Raw genomic sequence first — 24919 nt, 5'->3', positions numbered from 1 at the left:
AGACTACCTTGAAGTGTAAACTTGTTTAATAAACCATATCTTTCATTTTCGATTTTTAATTCACGTAGTCCGGGAACTTTCCGGACAAACTGTGTATGTGATACAAAATATTTACTTGTGAAATGTACACGATGTCCAAAAAATGATCGCTGCGGAACACGTATAGGTAGGATTCGGTGCAAAAGTAGCAACAGTTTTTGGCGGATATTTCGGAAACTAAGCCCAAACGGCGGTTATATGTGAAAAAAAGTTGTTCAAAATCTTGTTTCCTATAACATATTAAAAAGTCATCGAGATCGGGAGACCCTGTGAATATAATTATGAAGAATTTTTGAAGTTTACTTTTTTTTTTTTTTAAAAAAAGCGGAAATATTTTTTCGAGCACCCCCGATTGATTCCTCACTGTACTGACGAAATAAAGCATTTTTTAAAAACCCAAATTAAAAAAGCCAAAATTGAGAAAAGGCACTGAACTGCAGAATTACCGAAAGTTTTACTGAATTTTTATTAAAGAAACTCTGCGAAAATCTCTGAAATCGATCAGTTTAACGTGATGTTAACGTGACTCTTTACTTCCTTGTCTTCGTTCGTTAAAGTCGCTAATTAACGGTAAAACGAATCGGACAGAATATCGACGTACATATACACGCGGAAACTTTTTTGTGACAATGCTCCTATGCATTTTACATACGTTGTCACGACTCCAGATACAGAGGACAGATGAACAATTATTAAAGTGTTATTCACTGTCAAAGTATCTTATCATTGCGACAAAGCAGTGGGAACTTCTGCGTGATCGAAGGTAGCCGAAGAATTTTTTTTGATTAGGTCGCAAGCGCCAATGAGTTACAAACAAACAAACAAAACAGAGCGAAAAAAATGAGTTTGAGAAACCGAGACTTTACATAAACACTGTAAAAGAGAAGAGTTCGAGGAAATATATTGACCGATATTTGAGGAATGGTTCGAAAGGCATTGAAATTCTTTTGCTACATGTAAATTTCTTTGATAATAAATTAGTATTGCTCACGCATCAAGATAAAATGTATCTACAATTTGCAATTAAAACGAACTTAAGCTGAGGTAAATATTATACTTTTGTATGTATAAAAAAATATAAAACAAAATTTCAAAAATTATGATATTTAGTTAAGCATTAACACGTTCATTACATATTAAATGCGAGCAATATGACCCGCAGAACCGCATGGTTTTTTCACAATATTATCTATCGTATTATATTGTATCTTATTTGAGTTTATTTACGTAAAGTATACTGTTTAGAATTACATAGCACACATGTATATATGTGTTACATATCACGCGGCGCCGCGTGACAAGCCTCGCCCCGCGCACTGCACTTCTCATGAGCCCGCGTGACTGGCAATAAGTGTGTTTAAGTGTATTTTGTTTATTTATCTTTTTATCTATAAAGTAGAAAAAAATTTCAGTAAGAAAAAAGTCAATAATAATTTATATGGAAATCACTTTTCCACGTGTGTTATTCTATAATATAATTTAACGGATTTGTGCAAGTCGTCATATATATATATATAAATCACGAATCGATAGAGTAAAAAGATGGGATTAAAATTTATCCTTTGAGATATTCAAGTACCCACTGTTTATTTTAGAAATTTGACTTGCATGGTCTATAAAAGAATCTTTACGTTCTGTCTGACTGTTGCGTACGGCAACTTCTCGGATTAGCTGATATATATTTTGCCTGCTTCTTCATCCAAGTCTTTGCAAAGCCTCTGTACGATTCCCGTGTCTCTTCGTCGTTTTCGATGTATTATCGTCGGCTTAAATAAAGGATTAAAAAAAAAAAAAAAGACAACGCGATGATGAACGCCGGCAAAATTGCGCGCAAGCTTTGCGTGACGTAAATATCTGCGTGCAATGGTGCAGTATAAAATGCGAAGCACGCACACACACAATATTTTCAATGTCGCAGCGCACGTTAGTTACTTAGTTATATATCTATATACTTTTTTTCTTTTTTTTCTCTCTCTCTCCCCCTCTCTCTATCTTTCGCTCTCTCTATGCCTCGATATTCTGACAATAGAGTTGCTGCATTCGACAAACACGCGCCCGAAATCTTCTTGCTGCAAAATTTGTGACATATTTGATCTTTTTGAACACTTATGGTGTTTTTTTGTCTTTTGAAATAAGAGAAGGTCACACATGTTCACTCATTGATAATGTAGTAGTTTTATCTCGTGAAGCCCAAGTTGTAAAATAGATTCTAGTACAGCGGGCTCGCTCTTATGCCTATTTTACAGTACAGTAGACTTGACGTATTACCGAAGTGACATTTTGTGCAATTGTTTAATTACATCGTGTCTTTTTAATGCTATTTTTTGCTCGTTGATTGCAATACATTTATACCGATTTCTCTGTATTCTTGCAGATTGGCTCCCGAAGATGTGTTCCTGTATCGACGGCAATTCCACGTTGCCGAGGAATCGAGTCGTTGGACGATCCGGAAGCTACGAGCGACTTGGATCTGATCTGACGATCTTCGAGCTCAGTAACACCACGCATAGAAATCGAAAGGAAAATGAAGATTTGGTAGACAGCGAAAGACAGGTGCTTACTTGAACATGTATAAAGGCTTTTTGTATGACGTCGTGCAATCGAGCTGTTCTTTCTTTTGTCTGTTTTCTCTCACAATCTATGTAATTTATTTAACTTTTAATTTTTTATATATTTATAAATATTAATATAATGATTATTTTTTAAATTCAATTGACTGAAATTGAATTGTAGAGAGAGGTAATTCTGTAGCTAATATATTTTAAACATTTATTTAATCAGGAAGAACTGCGCTTTTACAACAATGAGAATTCTTTTACCACCGTGGTAGTGGAAAAGAATCTACGAACGATCGACCTGTGCGAGCTGCTCAAAGTTAGGAGAAATGCTATCGGCACCGCTTGGTCGATAGTAGAGACTTGGCCAAAATTAGGGATTGGTATGTATCATAAAATAATTAGTATACAAAACAACACGATATTTAATTGATAAACGCCGTTTTGTTATTCGCTGTAGCAATTATTTTATTTGCATGCACGTTCCTTTCGCGGATCTATGAGAAATTGTTAATTAAGGATCAATTGATAAAGCTCTCAAGTATATACATTTCTCCGTCACAGTCACGCGAGCAGTAACGTGTTATCGACCGTACTTTCAAAGCCTGTGCGATTGCAATCTTTTATGTGATTACTTGCTTAAGCTAGGTTTGTTATTTTCTTCGAAGAGAAAAGTATTTGTTTACGAGGAACATGTAAGCATGTGTTTATATGTTTCAATGACTTGTATAATAATTTGAAATGACTATTTATTACGTTTGGCTTTTTCCGCGAGAAAACAATTTATATTATTTTGATACAAAAATACACCAAATATATATATTGCTTTGAGAAGTTACATATATGTATATAAACGAAGTAACACAAAGACGCTCTTACATTAAAAAAACTAAAAAACAATATATATTATTATTACATGGAAAAAAAACTGTTATTTAATTTTCTCTACGACATGACTTGAGACAAGATCGGAAATAACGTGTGCGTTGAGGGAGGGAAAAGGGGCCGTGAAGACTTCGCTCGGCTCTATAATGCAGCCGAGAATCAATAGCGGACGAACCTCCAGGAGTTTGGTACAGGTCAGAGACGTAGCTCATGGCCACATGCTTTCGCATGAATTGTTTGTTTAGAGCTTTTAGTGAAATATCGCGCTATTTTAGTCTTATTTTAGTGCTTTTCATTACATGTGAATTTTCTAGATTTTGATCGTATAACAAAACACATTTATTTTAGAGAAAAATTTATATAGAATTATATTTATAGATATAAAATATATAAGGAATATATGTATTTTTTTTATATTTTCCTGAAATATATATACATAGATTAAGTTTTTTTTTACTTTTGAAAGATTAATAGCTGCGCTGCTGTGTTGTAATATTTGTGACGATCAAGATAAATTTTTGTTGTAGAACGCACATTAGAAGATCATGAAGACATTCTCGCCGTTCATAGGGAATTGGAAATGTTTGCCTCGCGCTACGAGAGGAGATTTTACTTTAGCGAAGACTTCCTGAAGTATGAAGTGTTTCTTAATCCTAAGGTGAGCAAAAAAACAATCAGCGATTTTATTTATTATATTACTAAAACAGCTATTTTTATTAAAGATGAAAACGTAAAAGAATTAGAGAACAATCTATTGCAATTCAAAACGTTTTACCAAAGTCGGAAATGGTAAGCTACACATTTTCCGAGTTTTCAACGTGTGCATGGTAACTTACCGACTGTTATGTTTGGTAATTTATCGATAATGTTTGAATATTTTGAAGATATAGTTGCAATCTGCATTACCGACAAAGTTGGTAAAGAGTTATGGATGTTTGTCGAAAAACACGCAGCAGCACGTGTCTTTAAAGTCTGTTCTATATTAAGCGCAAGACGCAAACGCAAATAGATCTTGAATGGAATTGACTAATTGCATTGATCAAATCAGCCAATTGACTAACGTAATTGATCAATTCCATGAGACCTGCTACTTGTGATTGCATCTTGCGCTTAATGTAGAATGGGCTTAAAAGACTAGAGGATTATAAAGTGGGTCTGTGTTTTATTGATAAAACTAAAGTTTTCAACAGAACTTTTGTAAAGTAAGTGGGTTTGTGTACACTAATTTTTTTTAGCTGTATGGAGTGATAAATCTTATTCTACAATTAAAGTATACATACAATAAGGGATCTTTAGAGAGAAGTCCAAATTTATAAAACAAAATAAAAAAAATGTTATAAAGATTTCAACTTTTTTGTTATATAATTTGGACTTCCCGGATCCTTTATTATATGTACTTTAATTGGAGAAAAAGATTGATCAATCTATCAACAGCCAAAAAAGATTAGTGTGCACAAAAAATTAAGTTTTATCGATAAAACAGAGCCACTTTAGAATTTTCATAAAAAAACGTTTATCTTTTAGACATTTTTAAGATGTCTTTTGGTCTTTCCGTGCTGTCTGGCGCTTTATATCGTAAGAATATAACTTCGTTTTTAATGATTAGATTTTTATAAAATTAAACTAGTGTGTACACTTATATATATATATATTTTTTAGTCAAATACATCTATATTAATAAATATATTTATTAATAAACATTTCATAGAATCTAAAATTGATCGGTAATGTGAGAAATCTCGCTCGATTATTACTCAAGGTTGGTCACGTAACGACTCGTCGATATACGAATATCCGACGAGCTAATTTTTCTCTCAGTTACCATCAGATCGAATGACTCGTATGCTTGAGAAAGAATTTAAAGATGGCGTAAAAAACATTCTCCAAACCACAGCATCAACAACGATGCACGAGGATTCCGTAGTAAATATTGATTGGAAAGACATTCGTACGTCTTAGGATTTTTCTAGGGTTGACCATAATGGGGTTGACGTAGCTCGGTTTTAAATTTCTTGACTTTGAGATTACGTAGAAAATATAAATAAAATTCTTGCAATTAATTTTATTGAATCTGGTCAAAGAAAATGAGAATGTAATCATTGAAAATGATTTATTGAACATAATTAATTTATTCGAACTAATATCAATTAGTTTGAAACTCAACTACGGGTTCATAAATCTTGTAACTCAATAACCTCTGTTCACCGATGATTGGCCAATTAAAGGATAACGAGCGCAGAAACTTTGGTAATTGAATGTCGTAATAGTAATAACGCTCTTCAGGGACAAGAAATTTCGAGATGTTTTATTATTCTTATAATATGTACAGTAAAGCTTTGTTAAAGTGTTTAAGAAATATTTTAAATATTTGTATCTGTATTTGTAAAATATTTTAAATTGTATTTGTATTGTATCTATATCTATATTTTTAAGTAAGATATTTACAAAATATAAAATACGTGTTTTTTTCTCTGTTTTGAACTATCGTAGATTATTTGCGCATTGTTTCTTTAACTCTTTCTTGTATAATAACGAGTTAAACTCGTGGTGCCGATTACGGGTTAAATATAAAAATCACGAGTCAAATTCTTAATATCGATTACGGGCCAAACATGAAAAAAAAGAATATCATTTTGCCTTGTTTCGCGAAAAACTTCATTCTTTACTATGGCCTGCGTTTTGCCAAACATAAATTGTATGGAAAAGGGTTAATAAAAATACTTTTTCGAAATGTTTTGATGCGCAAGTTTAGAAATAGTTTTTTTTTGTTTCAGCAATTCTTCCCTCTCGATATGGTAGCGTTTCCCGGCGGGGAAAATAGGAGCACACTCACCGACACTGAGAGCGCACTGAGGGTGAGTATACACGATCTAATGACGATGCAATCTTTACGGATAAGAACCTTTGATTGAACCGACAAGTACATCTTCATGTTACAGAATTATCTGATGCGAGAAGACGGTGAATGTCCGCAAGTATTCAGCATATTGTGGATAAGACACGCAAACTCGAATGGTTGGAAGAAAGTGTTTATGCTGCTTCAAGGTCGAAAACTCTACACTTCGAAAAAGGTGAGTGTTTCTTTTCATCTTAAAAAGTTGTGCAATTTGTGTGTTTATATTTTGATACAAATCTCAAGCTTTAGTTTAAAATAAACGAGGTTCGAATTATGTGATGTAAACGTATTAATTTGGTAAATTAAAATCCTCGAAAGTGACCGATATTTTCTGGTACAAAAGTGTTCTCTCTGCTGAAGGATGCTTTTTGTGTCCAGTTTTTGAGAAGAAAAGTAAAGTTATATACCTCTTCCCACTACGTAGTAGCTTCTGACAATCCCGAAGAGAAGGCACTTGTGTGGATTTTACTGTATTTCTCAAGCTGCATGATATGTGTGATTAATTATTATACTTTTCTATTATCTACTATTTCACGCTCAGAATATCGTAGAATATCTCAGAGTTTATACATGTATCGTTACATAAGCAATTACTGATTCTTATTGTAAGTGAACACATCTATTTATGGCTCGTTGTGATTAATACGTTAACATAAAGTGACGGTGAGTTTCTCTTCTTTGCCACGCTCGGTTATCTTTATGCGATCACGGTAGAAAATGCAACCTCGCGAAAGAGATCGGGTTTCTACTGACTCATCGTTGTCGGTGAAACGTTCTTTAAAGTCCGAGTAAGCGATTCCTAAACGGTATGTACAGCCGTCTCAAGCTCTACGTGCATTTGCGCGCGTTCTCGCAGGTGCTAACACTTTTCTCAAGGACTTTTGCGAAGCCATCCGTTACGGATGAGTCACGACAAGTGCCCGGCAATTTATTTGTAAGTTATTAAGCGACATTAACAGCTGGAGACACTCTCGCAATGATATGACACAAAAAATGTGTTTCGATCTATTTACCAAAAAAAAAAAAAAAAAAAAAAAGCTTTTAACATCTTCGTGCCTCATTAAAATTAAGCATTCCTGTAATTGTTTAACGTCGAAGTTTATTCGATTTATTTTGATCTTATTCATGATATGAAAAAATAATTTATTGGGAAAAACCGAAAGTCAGCTGATGCACAAGATAATTACAGTGGCTTCAAAAAATATTGGCACGCTCACATTTAATAATGCATATAATGGTTTGGGATTGTATGTCTTATAATGGAGTTGGTAATTTAGCATTTATCAAAGAAATTTATGAATGCTCGAATGCATATCGATATGAGATAATTTACTACAGAATGCAAGAATAACTTGTTTTGTGTTAAAAACTTCAAGAGATGTATTTCATATGTAAAACGTAGGTGTGCTAATACTTTTTGGAATGTACAATTTTGGTTTTTTTTTTTTTTTAACTTGCTTCAATTACAGTATTGAGAATTCTTGAAAAATACACTGTTTCCGTATATCGTAAGACATTAATGGACATTTTGTATTAATATATCACTTCCTTATATAAAGATATTTAAAAAAATGTAGACGTGCCAATCCACTTTTTGAATCCACTGTATATCTTTTCTTGTGTCGCCGCAAAATTTCACGATGTATCACGATTTGACAGTTATTGAGTTGGTCAGAAAGTCTTTTTGTATTTTAATACGAATTTTAATACGAAAAGACTCTGACCAACCCAGTATATTAATCAAGTCGAGCCAATTGATTTGTATAATTAACATTATACGGATATATCGCAGCAAACCTTGATAGTTCTTTTTCGATAAGCGTAACATGCGAAATGGCCATTTTTCAAATAATAACGAACGACTGGTTAATGCGCGATTCCGAATTTAGTTCGTAACGATGTTTGTTTTAAAATTAATTTTATTCGATTATCGATTCCGCGCGCACGACCAGTAACCATCGGTATATATCGGTCGTTAAAACTGACGGCGAGGCCGTTTCGCGCTTCCGAGTCGCGTGTCATTAATCGCCGCGCATTAAAGCCAGAATCGTATCGGCGAGCGGAGGCGATTATCCCAAATGTCGCGCGTATCCTATAGAAAAAAAAAAAAAAAATCTCCATTTGTCACGCACACGTAAAATATCGAGTGAATTACGACCGCGCGATCGTTTTACGGCTGGTGGTGATACATCTAGTTAAATAACGATAGCGCGCAGCGAATAATTACAGACGCACACTCGTATGTACACAGTCCGACCACTTGTGAAATATTATCGCTGAATATTCTCCTGTTATCCGCGTATATCAATGCCTCGGCTACATGTTTGCTAATACTCTATTTACTGATGCGCGCGCTCTATTGGACGAAAACATTTTAGTTACAATCCGTTTCCTCCAATCTTATCTCTAATGCTAAATTACTATTGTTGACTGAGAACGGTGACATGTAATGAATCTGTATACGTGTGTAAAGTTTGTTACAAAAATTTTTTTCTACACACATATATCAATTTTTTCATTTGGAATATACGTGGGCGCGTGCGATTTCACAATGTGTACGTACATCGACACGAGAACGCGGCGCTTTACTTTTATTATTCTTTACGCCACGCCGCGTCGCGAGTAGAATCAGCTTTAAATACAAGTTGATTGGCTTCACAGCGTTGGAGTGAAGAAGTGGAGTGAAGGTAAGAACATGATTTAATTATTTCAAGCTGCATCGCTTCCACCAACACTTGTATTGTAACGGCCAATATCTCGCCGTGTAAGCATTGTCTCGTAGTAAAAGGCTGTGTTGTCGCTGCTGTGACAAACAACCGTAAATATGAAAATGTTCGTTTTGCTTTTGAGAACAAATGAAGAATCTCGCGCCACGCTATAGGAGTGACGATATTTGCGATAGGATTTATCGCTTATCCGCGAGGTGCGATTCGCGAGCTTATCGACCCTCAATTGGAAGTCCATCGCTCACGCCCCGCAAGTACGGTTCACAGCTTTTGCAAATCGGATTTTCTTCATAGATACGGGTTCATGGCGTGCGCTCTTCTTCTCTATACTTCCTTTTGGCGTACCTAACAACGTTCCATCAGCTTTTTAGCTATACACCTTTTTCTTCTCACGAAGAGAGTTTGCAAGCAAGTTAAGATTTTGATGTTACATAAAATGTACTTTTATATTATATTACATAACGACATGCATTGTACGAATAAAAAATTGATTATTTAATTCGTTTTGAAGTCAATTTACGATAAGTTTCTCTCGAGTGCAATATTTTATTGTAATGCAACTAGTATAGTGTCTCTTTATTTTGTCTTTTTATCACACGATGTCGATCAACGTGGTAGCTGCATATAGAGATTTTTTTGTCCCAATTCTTTTACACGGCATCATTGCTCTTTTTGTTGAAAAGTTGTCTGCATATAAATAATAGTCACTTTTATATCGGGCATTGTATGGATATTTGTGCGCCTATGCGCGTACTCAATTATAATCGCAAATTGCATCACATCTCATACAGACAACTTTCTATTGTTCTTGAAATAATTGTTTTATTTATTATTTTTAATTCGCCAACACACACGACTTACTTCAATCAGAAGAAATGTAGTAATAAAATAATGAACTTTGCTAGTGTGAAATTGTCTGCAATTTTTATATTTTTATACACAATCTCTCAGAGACAATCTTTTGATTGATACGCGGAGAAAGAGAGAGAAAAATTACTAAACACTCTGAGTACGACACATGTGGCTTCTCACGGATGTGCGAGTGACGTTAAGCGCAGAAATAAGCGGAAAAGAGTCTGCCTGGTGAGGTAATAGAAAAAAACGCGACAATTGCGCGAGGATAGTGCGAGACTCGACAGCGGCAATAGCGCGATGCTGAGTAATAATACGACTTTAGAAGCGTGGATAATCCTTACTAACTTTCTCTGTCGTTATTTCAGTCCTTTCGGCGAATAATTTATGAACTTCTGCCGTAACATCAGCCGACGGTCTTATCTCGGACCCGGTTGAAACGTCTTCCGGGCGTTTAGTATATACATATCCATTTTCTTTTAATTTTTCAACCAAACGCTTCTAGTTCTTCGTGAAGATATCATCGAGAGGTGTCATCACCGAAGCTTTAATGTTTTGGGTCACCTTTTACGACGTCGTTCTCCGCGCGAACGAGTCTTGTTTATTGTTCTTCCCAGACGACAGGGTATCAACGAGAGTGCTTCATGTAATATGCACGTTTAATGTACGTTGATGCACTTTAAAGGAAATTTTCGGAATAAACCTCTGCGCTTTTATAATTCTCTCGTTGCGCGCGTACAAATTTCTTACATATAATATATACTATATACACATTATTTATTATATATATATATGTATATATATCTTTATTATCGGAAATTACCCATTACTTGCGAACAAAATCTCAAAGAATTAACGTTCTTCGTCACTTAAGCATAATTATTATTAATCTTTTGTTCGTAGGCATGGGTCTCTCAGACTCACTTAAAAATTGTACATCGGCGTTTCTAGAAAAAATTAGTTTTTTTATAAACGCTTATATATCTTCGAAACTAGAGATTTTTTCAAATTTTTTTTATCGACGCAAGATCGTTCAAATCTTTGATTCAAAATAAAATTGAAAAAATATTGATGTTTCGCGCAGATATTCGATTGTAAAATCGCGTGAGTTTCACAGATTCAGTTTACTTATCGGTTGATTTTTTAGATCTACATGTGAAGGGAGTTAATATATTAAGTTCAAGAAAGTTATTTTGTTAAGCCTATATAGCTATGTATTGGGATTAGTTTTGTCTATTGTATATAAATGACTTGTATATTAAATAAGAAACAAACGTTGATGGTTTTATATCAAACTTATTTTTAAGTCGTGCTGATTCTGGCGTTTTTACTGCCAGGCAACTTTTAGCATCGGCCACCCCGTTGTGTTTATCCCCCGGTTTCGCCCCCGCGAAGTCCGATCTCATCCCCGCCAGCCCCCTTTTTCATTTCCTCCCTCGTAACAGCGGGCGTGGTCCCGTTATCGCGGAAACGTACCCGGGATAATTCTCCGTCCTCTATGTACGATCAATTTTATCGGCAAAAAACTCGCGAGCGAGGGCGATTCGGATGAAGAGAGAGAGACTCTCTCGTGCGCGCGTTTTCCTGTAAAAATATAAATATTCTTCTTTTTGCTATATCTTGGCGAGCGTAACGAGTTTCGTTACTTAACATAATTGCTGTACAACTGCCGCGAGAAGTGTCTCGTACGCGAATCGACAAACGGCGGAAATAAAATTGCCAGCAGGAGACAAGTGTATTTTACGACCGCGATGGTCTACTCTTCCAATTTGTCCTTATTTTTCTCTAAATTTATCGTAACTACGGTAATTGTGTTAACACGGTGATTTACAGCGTGCCGTTAAAGTTCCGAAAGAAAATTGTCGTATAAATCGCGAAAAATATCGCCAACTTCGCGCGCCAATTTATTCCAATATTATGGGAATTAAAACAAATCAGATGGTAAAGTATTCGTCAAATAATAAAATATATTTTCTTTCGAAAGAACGATCACTTAGAGGAAAAAAAAATGTCAAAGAGTAATTTGTTGTCGTTTTTACGTTTCTGGCTCAATTATATTTGCGAGTTTGTAAAAACCCACAAAACTTAAATACGAAACAAAATAAAAAAATTTAAACGCGAAATAACGCTTAAAATATCTTTGTTTTTAATTCAAAATTCTTATGCAATGATACTGATAAAAAATAATGATCAGTATAGTATCAAGAAGTTTGTTTATATCATTGCTTGTCAATGACAAACTCTCGTTAGTCATCATATACTGAGATATAACTAAGGGACACGATTTTTAAGATTCTTTTTTCTGTTATACTCTTCCGTACGGATCGTAAAGCGTGTAATAAAGGACCTACACAATTTTATGTGGACTCCGAACCACCGGAAGTGCGCATAAATACTTCGAATTTAGAGAAATCTCACGAGAAATATATCTCGATGAGCTTTCTCAGCGAGAGAGAGAGAGAGAGCGACCTGTAAAAAATCCGAACACATTTTTGTACGGATTCGAACCTGGGATCTCTTGCTTAACTAATTGTAAGTCCCGCACAGACCAACTGAGCCATAGGCCGCTTTCGCGCATTGATAGACAATGAGAGTATGTAACGCGATAGCTAATCCTCAAGGCGTTTACTTTCCGACCCGGTCGATATCACGGAGCGAGTCTTGACGCTGCCAATCTCGATTTACACGTAATTTACCATCCGCGCCCAAACGCTGATCAAGAACAGATCGATAGATAATTTCGATCGCTCGATAAAGTCACACACACTCGCGCAAAGCGAATTGGATTTAAGACGAGATGTAGGAACGATGTGTATCGATACGTACATAATTGTTGCATAATAGCCTATTGATTTTACGACAACATTTATGTTCTTTAACGTCACAATAAAGGCAAAAAAGATGGTTGGCCGATGTTTATTGCCGTAACGTTTTACTATTGTTCTCGAGTGTTAGTATTTACGCGTTACTTGTACCTCGCGAAGAAAGATGATCATCGCCTCGTGTTACTGCGATTACCATGTTCCCGTGTGGTCGTAAAGAACACATCTCACGGGACGTAATTTATGACGTATGATATTAGCGTTAATGCTCTCGTCGCGCGCGTTTGAAACAAAACAGTGAAATGCAAAACATTGCTGCGGTTCACTTGTAGAATTAAATACACATGTGTCGTATGTACCTCTACGTGTTATTTGCTCAAATTTTGCTAAAGCTCAAGATATTTTTTACGTATGTATAATTATACAAATTTATTTACTCATCTGTTATCGAACGTACTGTTGTTTTTTCTTATTGAGTTTACACGTTCACTCACATTGTGTAGGCGGCGTGAAATGTAATTCGTGTAACAGTTGAGTAAATTGTGTCTGTACTAGTCGGAGAAGCGCGCGGAGCTTGCGATCGAGAGAGACCGAGGGGCGAAACCCCGGGAGAGAATACTTGGTGTACTTTGTCTTCAGTTATGCGCCGTGTAAGATCAGTGTCCTGTCACGGAACCCGAAGACCTCCATTGTTCTGTTTATCATTTCATCCGATTTCTGGAGACCGCGTAACTTTCGGACCGCGCATTCTCGATCCATTCACGAAGTTTTCCGCAGCTTCCGTTGTAATCGAAGTTGCGAATAAACGGGCGCGAGAGGGAGTGGAATATCTTGTATCTCACGAAGAACGTTAACGGGAGTAGATACGGTGCCGTTATACGAAAGATAACGACTGCTGATTTACATAGAAGGGCTGGAACTCTGGTCGTTAGCTGTTAGACGCGCTAGCGATCGCTCTGCATTTATTATCGACTCTCAGCGACGGCGACGGCGACGGCGACGACAACGCCGAGGATGGCGACGTCGCGGTTGCTTCGCGCGCGCGAGAGAAGCTTTTTATCTAGAACCGCCGTCTCGCGCTTGTAAGACTCGGAAGACGATTCTCCAGAGTGGAAAACCGAGGATGGAGAGACGTCGACGGCGGCGTTACGTGGAAAAAGAAGCTGACTGACGGTTTTCCGCGGCAAACAACCGTGACTGATGATCCGTAGATGAAGCGCGCTATAGGTATGCGCGCGCAGAAGTCGCTATCGCGCAAAACGAACGACGCGATAATTAGACGCAAGCTTCTACATCGAGAATTACGCGTGTCTTTTCGCAAAAGTCGAAGCGATGACGCGATGGTTTTTTGACAGTCGCTTTGTTTCTAGTTTTTCTTTTGTCGCTGTGAACCCGAACGCTCTTTTTTTCTCGTTTCTTTTTTCACTTTGAACGCATTTTGCCAACTCCGACTTATAACCCCGTTCTGATCACAATTTAGCAAACGTAACCGCACTCAGACCTCTGAAATATTTGTGTGTTTAAGATTTTTGAGAGAAGATAAGTAGCTTACTAGCTCTGTTTTTATTTTTCAACACAAAGTACTTCCATTAGTGTATTTTGATTTTCTCTCGCATTTGCATACTATATGTATACCATGTATATAGTCGCATCGAAGGGAAAGGCTTCGGGAAGTTGGAGGGACTTTGTCTCTCTCTTTTTCTTTTGAGCCTCGTTAAGTGCCTCGATAACTTCGTACGAGAACAAGCGAGCCCATGATTGAGCGCGACGAGGAAGAACCAGTTTACTGACACAGGCTAACCCGCCTCGATTTTCATTCATCGGTCAGAAGAAAGGAAAGAGAAGCAGTGAGGGGTAAGAGAGAGAAAGACGATCGGTCTTGGTTACCGGCAACGGAAGGTCCGCCCTCGTTGCCGCGGCTAATCTAACGCGTCCAGACGATGGCCGCGTTAGTCGACGTAATCCATCAAGCGGCCCGCTCTTCCGGAAGAGGAGCCACGGCCAGGTCGCCGACGGGATGGTTTCTCTCGCTCTTTCTCTCCGTCTCTCTCTCTTTCTCTTTCTCTTTCTCTCTGCGCTTCAGCACTCTCTCGCCGGCTTTCCACCAGCTTTTTCGGTCGGTCGATGGTTCCGTCGTTAATTGCGAGGAAGGGTGAAGCTGGAGCTAGAATCACTCGCGTGACGCTCGACAACAGCAAGCGCGAACACTTAAAACGACCATATTTTTTAGTAGCACGCTACAAAAAATTTTGTGCGTGAAATGTGATATTAAGATACCGAATAAATAATATCAAATTGCGTACAAAATGCTTTATAATACTAAAATGTGTTTAATTTTAATTTTGTGCAGAGTTTTGTGGATTTTTTTTTTTTTTTTTTTTTTATCAAAGTAACTCGCTGGTATGTATCTCATTTATCTTGCGATACTCACAGCAACAAAATATTCCAGCAGGACAGGTTGGGTAAATCGTTACGAGCTATGCACTAGATCGTCGCAACGACGATGGTGGCGCCTGTGAAAAATGAGCCCCCGCGCTCCGAAAGCCGGAGAAGTGTCATCGTCGCCGATGTTTTATCGCACGGTCTGCCGTATTATAGAGGATAAATTCCGTTGCAGTCCGCTTCCGGGGGTAAAAAACCGGGTTAAATTCCTTGTGAAACACGATAAGCTTGCGCAACCGGTATATTTTCCGAGCGGACGAAGTGAGAGAGAGTCCCTTGGCTCGTGCAAGCCGTTCGCGGACCCCGGCCGACTTGATGGAGGTCCCGTCATGTACACAGGGTGCTCGTAAATACGCGAGATGCCTCTCTTTCTCTCTCTCTCATACGCGATAGTTTTTGAACAATTCGATCTTTTCTTATCGGAAATCGCGATGTTATTAGATTACAAGTAAAATCGTAAATTATTTCGAAATTGAATCTTTTCAGAATCCTCTTCGCTAGTATTATTGAAGATAAACGATTGATGAAATAGAGATTTTCTGTTACATCTCTTTTATTGTTGTTCTTACCTTTTTTTCGCGCAGAAACGAGAAAAGGCTTAACTGTTGATTTAACAACTATCACAGATACAACTAAACGCGCTCTTAAGGTCATTGTGTTCCCCCTAAACTTGCCTTTAATGGCGTTCTTTTTCTTGTAACATCTTTTGTGAGGTGACTTCTTTTTATTCTCGTCATTGTACGCTATTAGTCCCTGAGAAGTCTACCTCGTTTTCTTCACAGAAAGACGAAAGAGAAAAAGAACGAGAAGAACGTGTCGCAGTTTTCTTATTTCTCTCTACTCAATCATTCTTTGTTTCTTTCTTCAATCATTTTACGCAATTGAACGCACGCACATAAAAATATAGACTATAGGTGTCTAAATCATGTGTCGAGATCGTCAAAAGCTTTCTTTTTTCAAATTTACAACACATTTACTATTATTTTCCCATTATGTCTATTTAAAAAAAGGATTGTTTTTTATACATATAAGCGCGAGTTACGTGCGTCTGTCAAGGTAGCTGTTGTAAAAATGTTTCAAGTCTCGAGGGTGAATATTTTTTTAGAATAAAGATTTTGTTAAGGCTCTTGAAATTCAAACAACGTGAAAGTTTTGGTCAATGAGAGCCATACGCTAGATGTTTGTCGCGTATTTTATATATATACATATATAAAATTATATACAATATGTATATATATATTTGTACGATCAAACGAGCCCGCCGAAGGCGGGCGAAGTTCGATCGAAATTATATGAAACGCCTCGTTCGAAGATGATGAAAAGATGTAGTAATGCTTAGCATGTTTAACTTCACAACGTTTAGAGTAAAATAAAACTCAAAACTGGCGCGCCCGTGCCAACGGGTAGCCGCCAGGGCCCTCCACTCGTCATATTTTTAGAGATATTTTCTCAGAAGTGTTGTTATCGTCACCTCTTTTTTTTTTTTTTTTTTTTTTTTTTTTTTTTTTTTTTTTTTTTTTTTTTTTTTTTTTTTTTTTTTTTTTTTTGGTGAGGAATACGGGTGGGAATTCATCATCTTCGAACGAGGCGTTTCATATAATTTCGATCGAACTTCGCCCGCCTTCGGCGGGCTCGTTTGATCGGACAATTATATTACACGCCTCGTTCTCGATGATGAAAAGATGTAGATCTTCAGAGTACACGATAACTCACTTCTTTGGTTATTTATTATTATTTCTTTTGGCAAGAGTATTGCACTTAGATTATAAATGAAAACATACAGTTAACATTTATTTTTTCCTAATATTGACCGTGCAAGGTTATCATCCGCAGACACAATCGCTCTGTTATATACTCTTGCAAACATTTGAGAGTTTGAAGACCAGCCTGCTGTACGTCTAATAGTATCTATACTAACCTCTGCTTTGTGCGCCGCTGATACTGCCGCATGTCTCGTGCTGTAAGCAGTGAACTGGTTGGTATTAACACCTGCTTTGAATAACATGGATTTGATCCAATGACCTAACGTTTGTGCTGAGGCATCGCGGTGCGGTTTAACCGTAGATATCAATAACTTCGAATTTTCCTCGGCTCTTAAATCCTTTGTGATTTCTAAATATTCTAAGACTGCAGAAGCTACACATAAGCTCGGATTTTCTTTGAAAAAGGGTAAAATCAGTTCTGGCTGAAACGAGTTAACGCCTGAAGTTTTGATCAAGTCTGGTATTTTGATACTAATAACTGAATCAGTGATAACTATATTGGCTACTTGAATTAAGGCTAATGTCTGGAGTCTGTGAGCCGTTGTTAACGCCAAGAGAGTGGCAAGTTTTTCGGACGCCTCTTTTAATTTGAAATTTTTTAGGGGGTGAATGGCTGCCATGTAGGCTAGTACTGGTGAAGTATCCCAGGTAGTTGAATATTTTGGTCTCGTAGGTCTTTCTTTAAAGATTCCTTTCAGGAATCTAGATATAAGACCATCCTCGTGGATATTATTGGCAGACACTAGAGCTATGGCTGAACGTGTAGAGTTCAGAGTGCCATAGTTAGCACCCTCTTTACATCTCTTTGTCAAAAAGGTGATAATGTCCGATGATTTTGCGTTAAAGATGTTCAAATGGTTCTCTTCTGCAAAGGCTGACCATAGTTGTAACGGCTTTTGATACTGTTTGATTGTCGATGCACTGATGGATTTGACCATAATCTCCGCAGACTCCTCACTGACTCCTTTAGCTACGAACGACGACCGGATAAGTGCCCTACTATCAAGGACAGATTGGACGCAAGCGGGTGTACATACTCTCTGCAAGGAGACAATAACAGGTTTTCATTTGGTTGAAGAATTAACGGGGGCGTTAATAGAAGAGATCTGAAGAGGGGATACCATGGCTGTGTCGGCCACAGCGGTGCAATCACCACGCCTGAAGCTTTGTCTGTGATTATTTTTTGTACGGTCCGTAAAAGCAGTGCGAAAGGAGGAAAGGCATAAAACTCTTCGTCTTTCCATGATATCGTAAAAGCGTCAACTGCTGTGACTTCCGGGTTAGGATATCGGGAGCAAAACCTTCTGCACTTTTTATTCGTATTAGAAGCAAATAAGTCAATAGAAAAAGGTCCAAATTTTCGAACAATTCTCTTGTATGACTTATCATTTAGCTCCCACTCTGTGTCAATGTTTGTGATTCTTGACGCGCGGTCAGCTTCAACATTAGTAGCAGAGGGGATATATGAAGCAAAAACCCAAAGGCTTCTACTTTCGCACCACTTCCAAAGCTTTCTAGCCAACTCACTCAGATGTGGTAATTGCACTCCGCCTGCCCTGTTAATGTATGAAATAGCAGTTGTGTTGTCTAATCTTAATAAAATTTCGCAATTACTCAGACCTGATGCAAAACATTTCAAGGCGAACAAAGCAGCTAACAATTCAAGATAATTAATACTAAACCGTTTTTCGTTTTCAGTCCAGAAACCGTGAGCGCTTGTACCCTGAAAGTGAGCTCCCCAGCCGGTTAACGAAGCATCTGAATTGATTGCCGCTGTGAACTTGTGCAATCTAACAGGATTTTTACCAATGATGGCATTTCGCTGCCACCAATTTAAATCCTCTCTCATAGGTTCACTAATAGCAATTTTTCCTTCATAATTTTTATCATTAACAATTAACGATAGGAACTTTTGACGTTCTAGTCTCTTGCAGTGAATTGACCCATAAGCTACAGCCGGGCAAGCCGCTGTTAATACACCAAGTAATTTAGCAAAATCTCTAATTTTGTAGTATTTCTGTACTTCAAAAGATTTGTACAAGTCCACAATCTGTATTTTCTTTTTGTCTGTGAGTTCTAATGAGTAATCTGTAGAGTTAATTATAAACCCTAGGTACTTGCACTTCTGATTAGGTATTAAGGAGCTTTTCTTAAAATTTATTATAAAACCTAGATGTCCCAACAGTTTTATTGCATTTTGTATATCCTCGAGACATTTTTTGAAAAATCTATTGATAATAATTAGGTCATCAATGTAAATTATTGAAAGTATTCCTAACAGTCTGAGTTTATTCATGACTGGTTTCATAATTTTTGTGTAAACATATGGACTAGTACATAAGCCAAAAGGTAAACACGTAAATTGATAGAGCTTATTGTTGAATCGGAAGCGCAGGAATTTGCGATATTCCGAGTGTACTGGTATAAGGAAATACGCATCTTTTAAGTCAATGGAGGCCATATAATCATTCTGACTTAGCAGAGCCAATGCAGAGCGAATGTCCTCCATTTTAAAATGATTCTGAATAATAAATTCATTTAACTTTTTTAAATTGATAGTAAACCTGTTGGACCCGTCTGGTTTGGGAACTAGAAAATAAGAAGAGATAAATTGTCCTGGGCAATCTTTGCCTTCTTCGACTGCTTGTTTTAGTAATAATTCATCAATTTCTATTTTGATTCTTTGAACCTCGTGGGTGGACCAGTTGGGTTCGCCCGGGGGATTAGTTTGCCATGGTATTTCCCTGAAGGGAATTTGATATCCTTGCAAGCATTGGAGAATAAACTTATCTGACGATAGTTTTTTCCATTCGTCAATGTACAAACTAAGGCGTCCTGCAATTGGTTGTACCTGTTCTACTTCTTCGCCGACTTGCTCGTTGAATGAGTCGAAGTCTTCGACGTTGTCGGATTGGATTGAGTGCTCCTCGGCTTCCATTTCACCATCTGACGTCTCGGATAAGAACCCACCTGCCTGTACCTGGCAGGTGGGTACCTCGAGTTTCCCTGTGGCCGGAGAACTGCGGTAGCAGTTTTCGCAAGCTTTTCTGGTTGCTTTATGGTGGAGCACGCTTTCTCAACCGTCTTAGCTTCCTTAACGAGTTCAGCGAATTTCGAGCTGTAGAGGAACTCATCTGGAATTGTGGCGTCCACAACTGGCTTGATTGATTTTTTCAGTGATGGCGTGATGAAAGACCGCCTCGCCTTCGAGTGCTTATGAAAGGCATCACACATGAGCTTCCCTGCATCGCACAGATATGTCGTAAGAGCTTCTTGATCCACTTCATCATCAACCCCGTTGATGATCAAGGATATTGCAGCACCTAGTGCTGATAAAGCCGATCCTAAGGAAGTTTGTGTGTCAGCAAAATGGCCGTCTCGCTTTTTCGCGATATCCGACATCACTGGTAGAATTTCCAGATTGACTTTTGGTGCTTCTACGTACAATTCCTTTTTTCGAGGGTATTTCTCCAGAACTTTTTTCTTATCCTCTGCCGGATAACCTTCTCTTGTCCATTTTTCCCATCGAACTTTTAGTTCAGGATGGAAAGTTACAGCGATCTCTTTTGAGGCGCTTGGGTCATCTCCCAATATTTCCAGCATTTCCCTGGATACACCTGGACTGACGTCAGATACGGGACTCGCCGCGGGCTCTACTTGATCTGCATATTCAACAGTGTTTGCTGAATTTTGATCATTTTCTTTTGAGTCGTCTGAAAAATGCGAAGAGAAAAAAAAAACCCCCAATCAGTGTATATTCGTAGATGTAGTAGACGCCACTTATTGTAGATTATGCGAATTTTACATTCTTGTTGAATTAAATCGCAATTTAACGTCTTGTCAGAATCGTGTGGATTCTGACAGATATTTTGCCATTCGAGTGGAATGTGCAAAAGAAAACGAAAGAAACGATTTTTCTCTTCCGAGTGTAGGGGAAAACAGGTTTATCGAACTCGTGTAGATTTCGACAGTAATGACGCATTCGTGTGGAATGTGACTTTTTTTTTTTTTTTTTTTTTTTTTGAACCTATCAAGGATCTGAACTTCCTGCGTGGAGATTGATGGTGTAATCTCTCCTGGTTGTAAAACCGTAGACGACTTCGAAGTGTTTTGATGCTTTAGTGTCTGGACGACCTGATGCAACTGGTTAGTGAGGTTATCCAATTGACTCTGCATTTTGTACAGCTTGTCGTCAGTTGTGTCTCTACTCCTGTGACGATCTCTGGACCTTGATCGCGAATGCTTCCTCTTCTTACTATTTCCCATTGTTAAAAACCTTTTTTGTGTGTTAAATTTCTTATTTATTAACGAGAGTTATACTCGAGATGTGAAGTCAAACACAACAAAACAATAATGACGAGTGGAGGGCCCTGGCGGCTACCCGTTGGCACGGGCGCGCCAGTTTTGAGTTTTATTTTACTCTAAACGTTGTGAAGTTAAACATGCTAAGCATTACTACATCTTTTCATCATCGAGAACGAGGCGTGTAATATAAATAATATTATACAATATAATATAATATTATATATATTATTTGTATTATATATACAATATATATTATACAATATATATATATATCATACACAATATATATATATAATATATATATATTATATTATACATATATATATGTATATTTTTTTTATAAATATATATATATATAGGGTGTCCCAGAATTGGTGTGACATCTCTCGTAGGCAGGTAGAAGGAGTAAAACTGAGTCGAAAAGTTCTGAACCATTTTTTTCTATTATTTATAATAAACGAGTAATTATTGAGTAAATCAAGCCAATTAGCGCCGATCTTTAGCCAGGCGCACGTCAGTGAACCGCGCGGAGCGCTCACACACACCAGGCGCGTGGCTCACTGACGTGCGCCTGGCTAAAGGTCGGCGCTGATTGGCCTGATTTACTCAACAATTACTTCTTTATTATAAATAATAGAAAAAAATGATGCAAGAGTTTTCGACTTAGTTTTATTCCTTCTACCTGCCTACGATGGTGTGAAAGATGTCACACCAATTCTGGGACACCCTGTATATATATGTATATATATATTAATATTGTGTGTGTATGTATGTGTGTGTGTGTGTATGTATTTATATATATATACACACAAAATACGCGACAAACATCCAGCGTATAGCTTTCATTGACCGAAAATTTCACGTTGTTTGATTTTTTTTAGAGTTCTAGATTGAAGTTCTGATCAGTTCTCAACAAGTTCTGACAAAAAGTTTTATGATCCAAAGCGTTTACACGGCTGTGTAAACAGATACGTGTTATTATTATTATTTTTTAAAAGTTTAATTGTTTGAAGTCTGTATTACGTCTTGGTCTTTGGTAACAATTGGCTCTTTGCGGAGGATCGTAACTAGCACGCGACACCTCTTGTATTTACACATTGACCTAAAGAGAAATAAGCGAGTCAAGTGTGCGGGTCGAGCGAGAATTTTGTTTTTAACAACACAAGCAAGTCAACGAGGTTTCTCACTCTTACTTGCTTAGCGTTTTCTCGATCGTCGATCCCTTTTTAAGACTTAGACGCGAATCTAAATTTCCTGCGACGGGACTAGGTGATTATTTGAAAGATGACAGGAATGAAATAATCAGAAGAGGTTCAAGGATCGATTAATTTAAATAAACCATTTTTATTTACCATAAACTCAAGTATCCATTTTTTATTTAAATTTGTTACAATCTATTTGTTACAATCTATTTGTTACAATCTATTTAATTACAAATGTCTTTACGATTTTTCTGTAGTTTCTATGATGTGAGTATATATGGGTGTGTATGTGTGTGTGTGAGTGGCGAACTCAGTCGTCTAGCGTACTCTCTACTACTTCTTTTATGGAGACGGAGGATGGGGAGAAAAATCGGTAAAAATAGGAAATTGGAACCTTCCGTATGCGAGAGAAACTAGGGAATTTGACTAGGATTTTGTAATTAGGAGGGAGAGATACATGTCGAAGGAAATTTTCTTCTAAGGTCAAGGATTTTGTCATTTTCGATCGGCGGGGGATCTGCGACGGGAAAGAAATCAGCGAGGAAGATAAAATGTGCGAAAGCGGGGGAAAAGGGTTCTTTTTCTTCTTCGTCTATTATTATTTCGGATTCAGAGGATTCACCTGATTGAGAGAGAGAGGGGGAACGAAACTGTGGCGGTGTGGGAGCATCTTGAAAGTCAGGGATTTTGTCGGAAGCGACAGGTGAGTAGAATGAGCTCTGATAAGGAAAGGACGGAGAGAGAGAAAAGGGGAACGAGAAGGCGACTGAGTTCGCTGTTTTGTGTGAAGCTATTGTCAGTACTATTACTATAATCTGTTCTATCTGTTGCCTTTAAAATGTTTTGTGACAAGTCAGCAGAAGGGGGGTTGCTTTGCTCTTCCTTCCTTGCCCGTGCAGTCGCTTTCCGTATTGCTCGATTTCGATGGTTACGCCTCTTAATCCTCAATGTACACACTATGTCTGAGTCCCTATTTAGCCATACATGGGTTAGCGAAATCCGACGTTTTCTTTCGCTCGGGCTGTAATCAATCAATTTTGACGACTTTTTTCTATCGATAGCTCATCTTAAAAAAAAGAAAATATCTACATTAGAAAGTCAAAAATAGTACAAGGTAAAAGATATTTTAGAAAAAGTAAAAAGGAAATTTTAAAATTTGTGAAAAAATTGATTTTTTTTTAACGTTCGTATTTTTTCCCCAAAAAAGATTCGAAGGTTTTATAAGTGACAATTGAAAAGCTAAAAGAGTTGAGTTTTAAGAAAAAACAGGCAGTATTACGATTCCTTCCAAAAAATATTTAATTTTTTTGGAAAGATGAAGTTATGTTTCAGTTTTTTGGTAACAAAGTTTATAAGTAAAAATTTGCGCTTCTTGATAAAAACAAATACTGTAAAGACTTTTTCAAATTCTATAAATAAGTAATTAATACAACTTTATTAATAATAATTAAAAAAATAATATACGAAATAGCAGCTTTAGCAACAAAGCTAAAAAGGTGCTACAAATACAAAGCTAAAGGAAAGAAATGTTAAATAAAAAGATAGGGAGGAGGTAATAACGAGGTACACCTAATGTTCGGGTAAAATTCTTCTTTATTCCAAGGATTTTATAAAGATACAAACGTTTCGACTATGGGATCTTCTTCAGTGTCTCTACATAGAAAAATTACAATGAATGCATGATCTATTCGTGACGATAATGAAGAATATGAGTACAGAAAAGATATATATATATATATGTATGTATATATATAATAGCGTATATATATATATACGCTACAAACATATTCAGTTTGAGGAAAAAAGAGAGGGGAAAGTGGCAACTAAGTAACCATCAGTCGTATGCAAGAAGACGCGAAACATCCTTTGCATCGAAAACAACCAACAGACTGGCGGTCAGTCTGTCGGTTATCTTCGAAGCGGAGGATGTTTCGTCTTCTTGCGTACGACTGACGGTTACTTAGTTGCCACTTCCTTTTCTCTTTTTTCCTCAAACTGAGTATGTTTGTGTAGCGTATCTTTTCTGTATTCATATTCTTCATTATCGTCGCGAATAGATCATGCATTCATTGTAATTTTTCTATGTAGAGACACTAGGATCAAAATGTTTTTATTTTTATTAAATCTTCGGAATAAAGAAGAATTTTACCCGTACATCAAGTGTAGCTCGTTATTGCCTTCTCCCTATCTTTTTATTTAAATATACAACGAGCACGAAACATATAAAGACATTTTAATTATTTTGATATTTCTTATACATCAGTTTTAAATAAATTAGTTTTAAATAAATAAAAGAACATTTATAATGATTTAAAAAATGCTATTATTTATAAAAATAGTATGCAAAAAAGTTAAATATTACAGTCCATGCTACACTCACAGAAAATTCGCGCAACATATTCTCGATATATGGGTCGAACCTCTACAGCACG

At 37.0% G+C, this 24919-nt stretch overlaps 1 protein-coding gene across 3 annotated transcripts in view; it reads left to right on the top strand.

The window, feature by feature from the left end:
• Window positions 1–24919, top strand: part of LOC109857139 (growth factor receptor-bound protein 14-like) — a 305311-nt gene that overhangs the window by 81392 nt on the left and 199000 nt on the right. For all 3 annotated transcript variants that reach the window (XM_020433172.1, XM_020433171.1, XM_020433173.1), the window contains 5 exons: window positions 2414–2592; window positions 2821–2977; window positions 4007–4137; window positions 6254–6334; window positions 6419–6550. In XM_020433172.1, the coding sequence (XP_020288761.1) occupies window positions 2414–2592; window positions 2821–2977; window positions 4007–4137; window positions 6254–6334; window positions 6419–6550 (680 nt within the window). The remainder of the gene's footprint in view (window positions 1–2413; window positions 2593–2820; window positions 2978–4006; window positions 4138–6253; window positions 6335–6418; window positions 6551–24919) is intronic.

Source organism: Pseudomyrmex gracilis, unplaced genomic scaffold (assembly GCF_002006095.1).
Source record: "Pseudomyrmex gracilis isolate BER0280 unplaced genomic scaffold, ASM200609v1 scaffold_146, whole genome shotgun sequence".
Taxonomy (NCBI): Eukaryota; Metazoa; Arthropoda; class Insecta; order Hymenoptera; family Formicidae; genus Pseudomyrmex; species Pseudomyrmex gracilis.
This window is presented reverse-complemented; position numbering and strand designations above follow the sequence as displayed.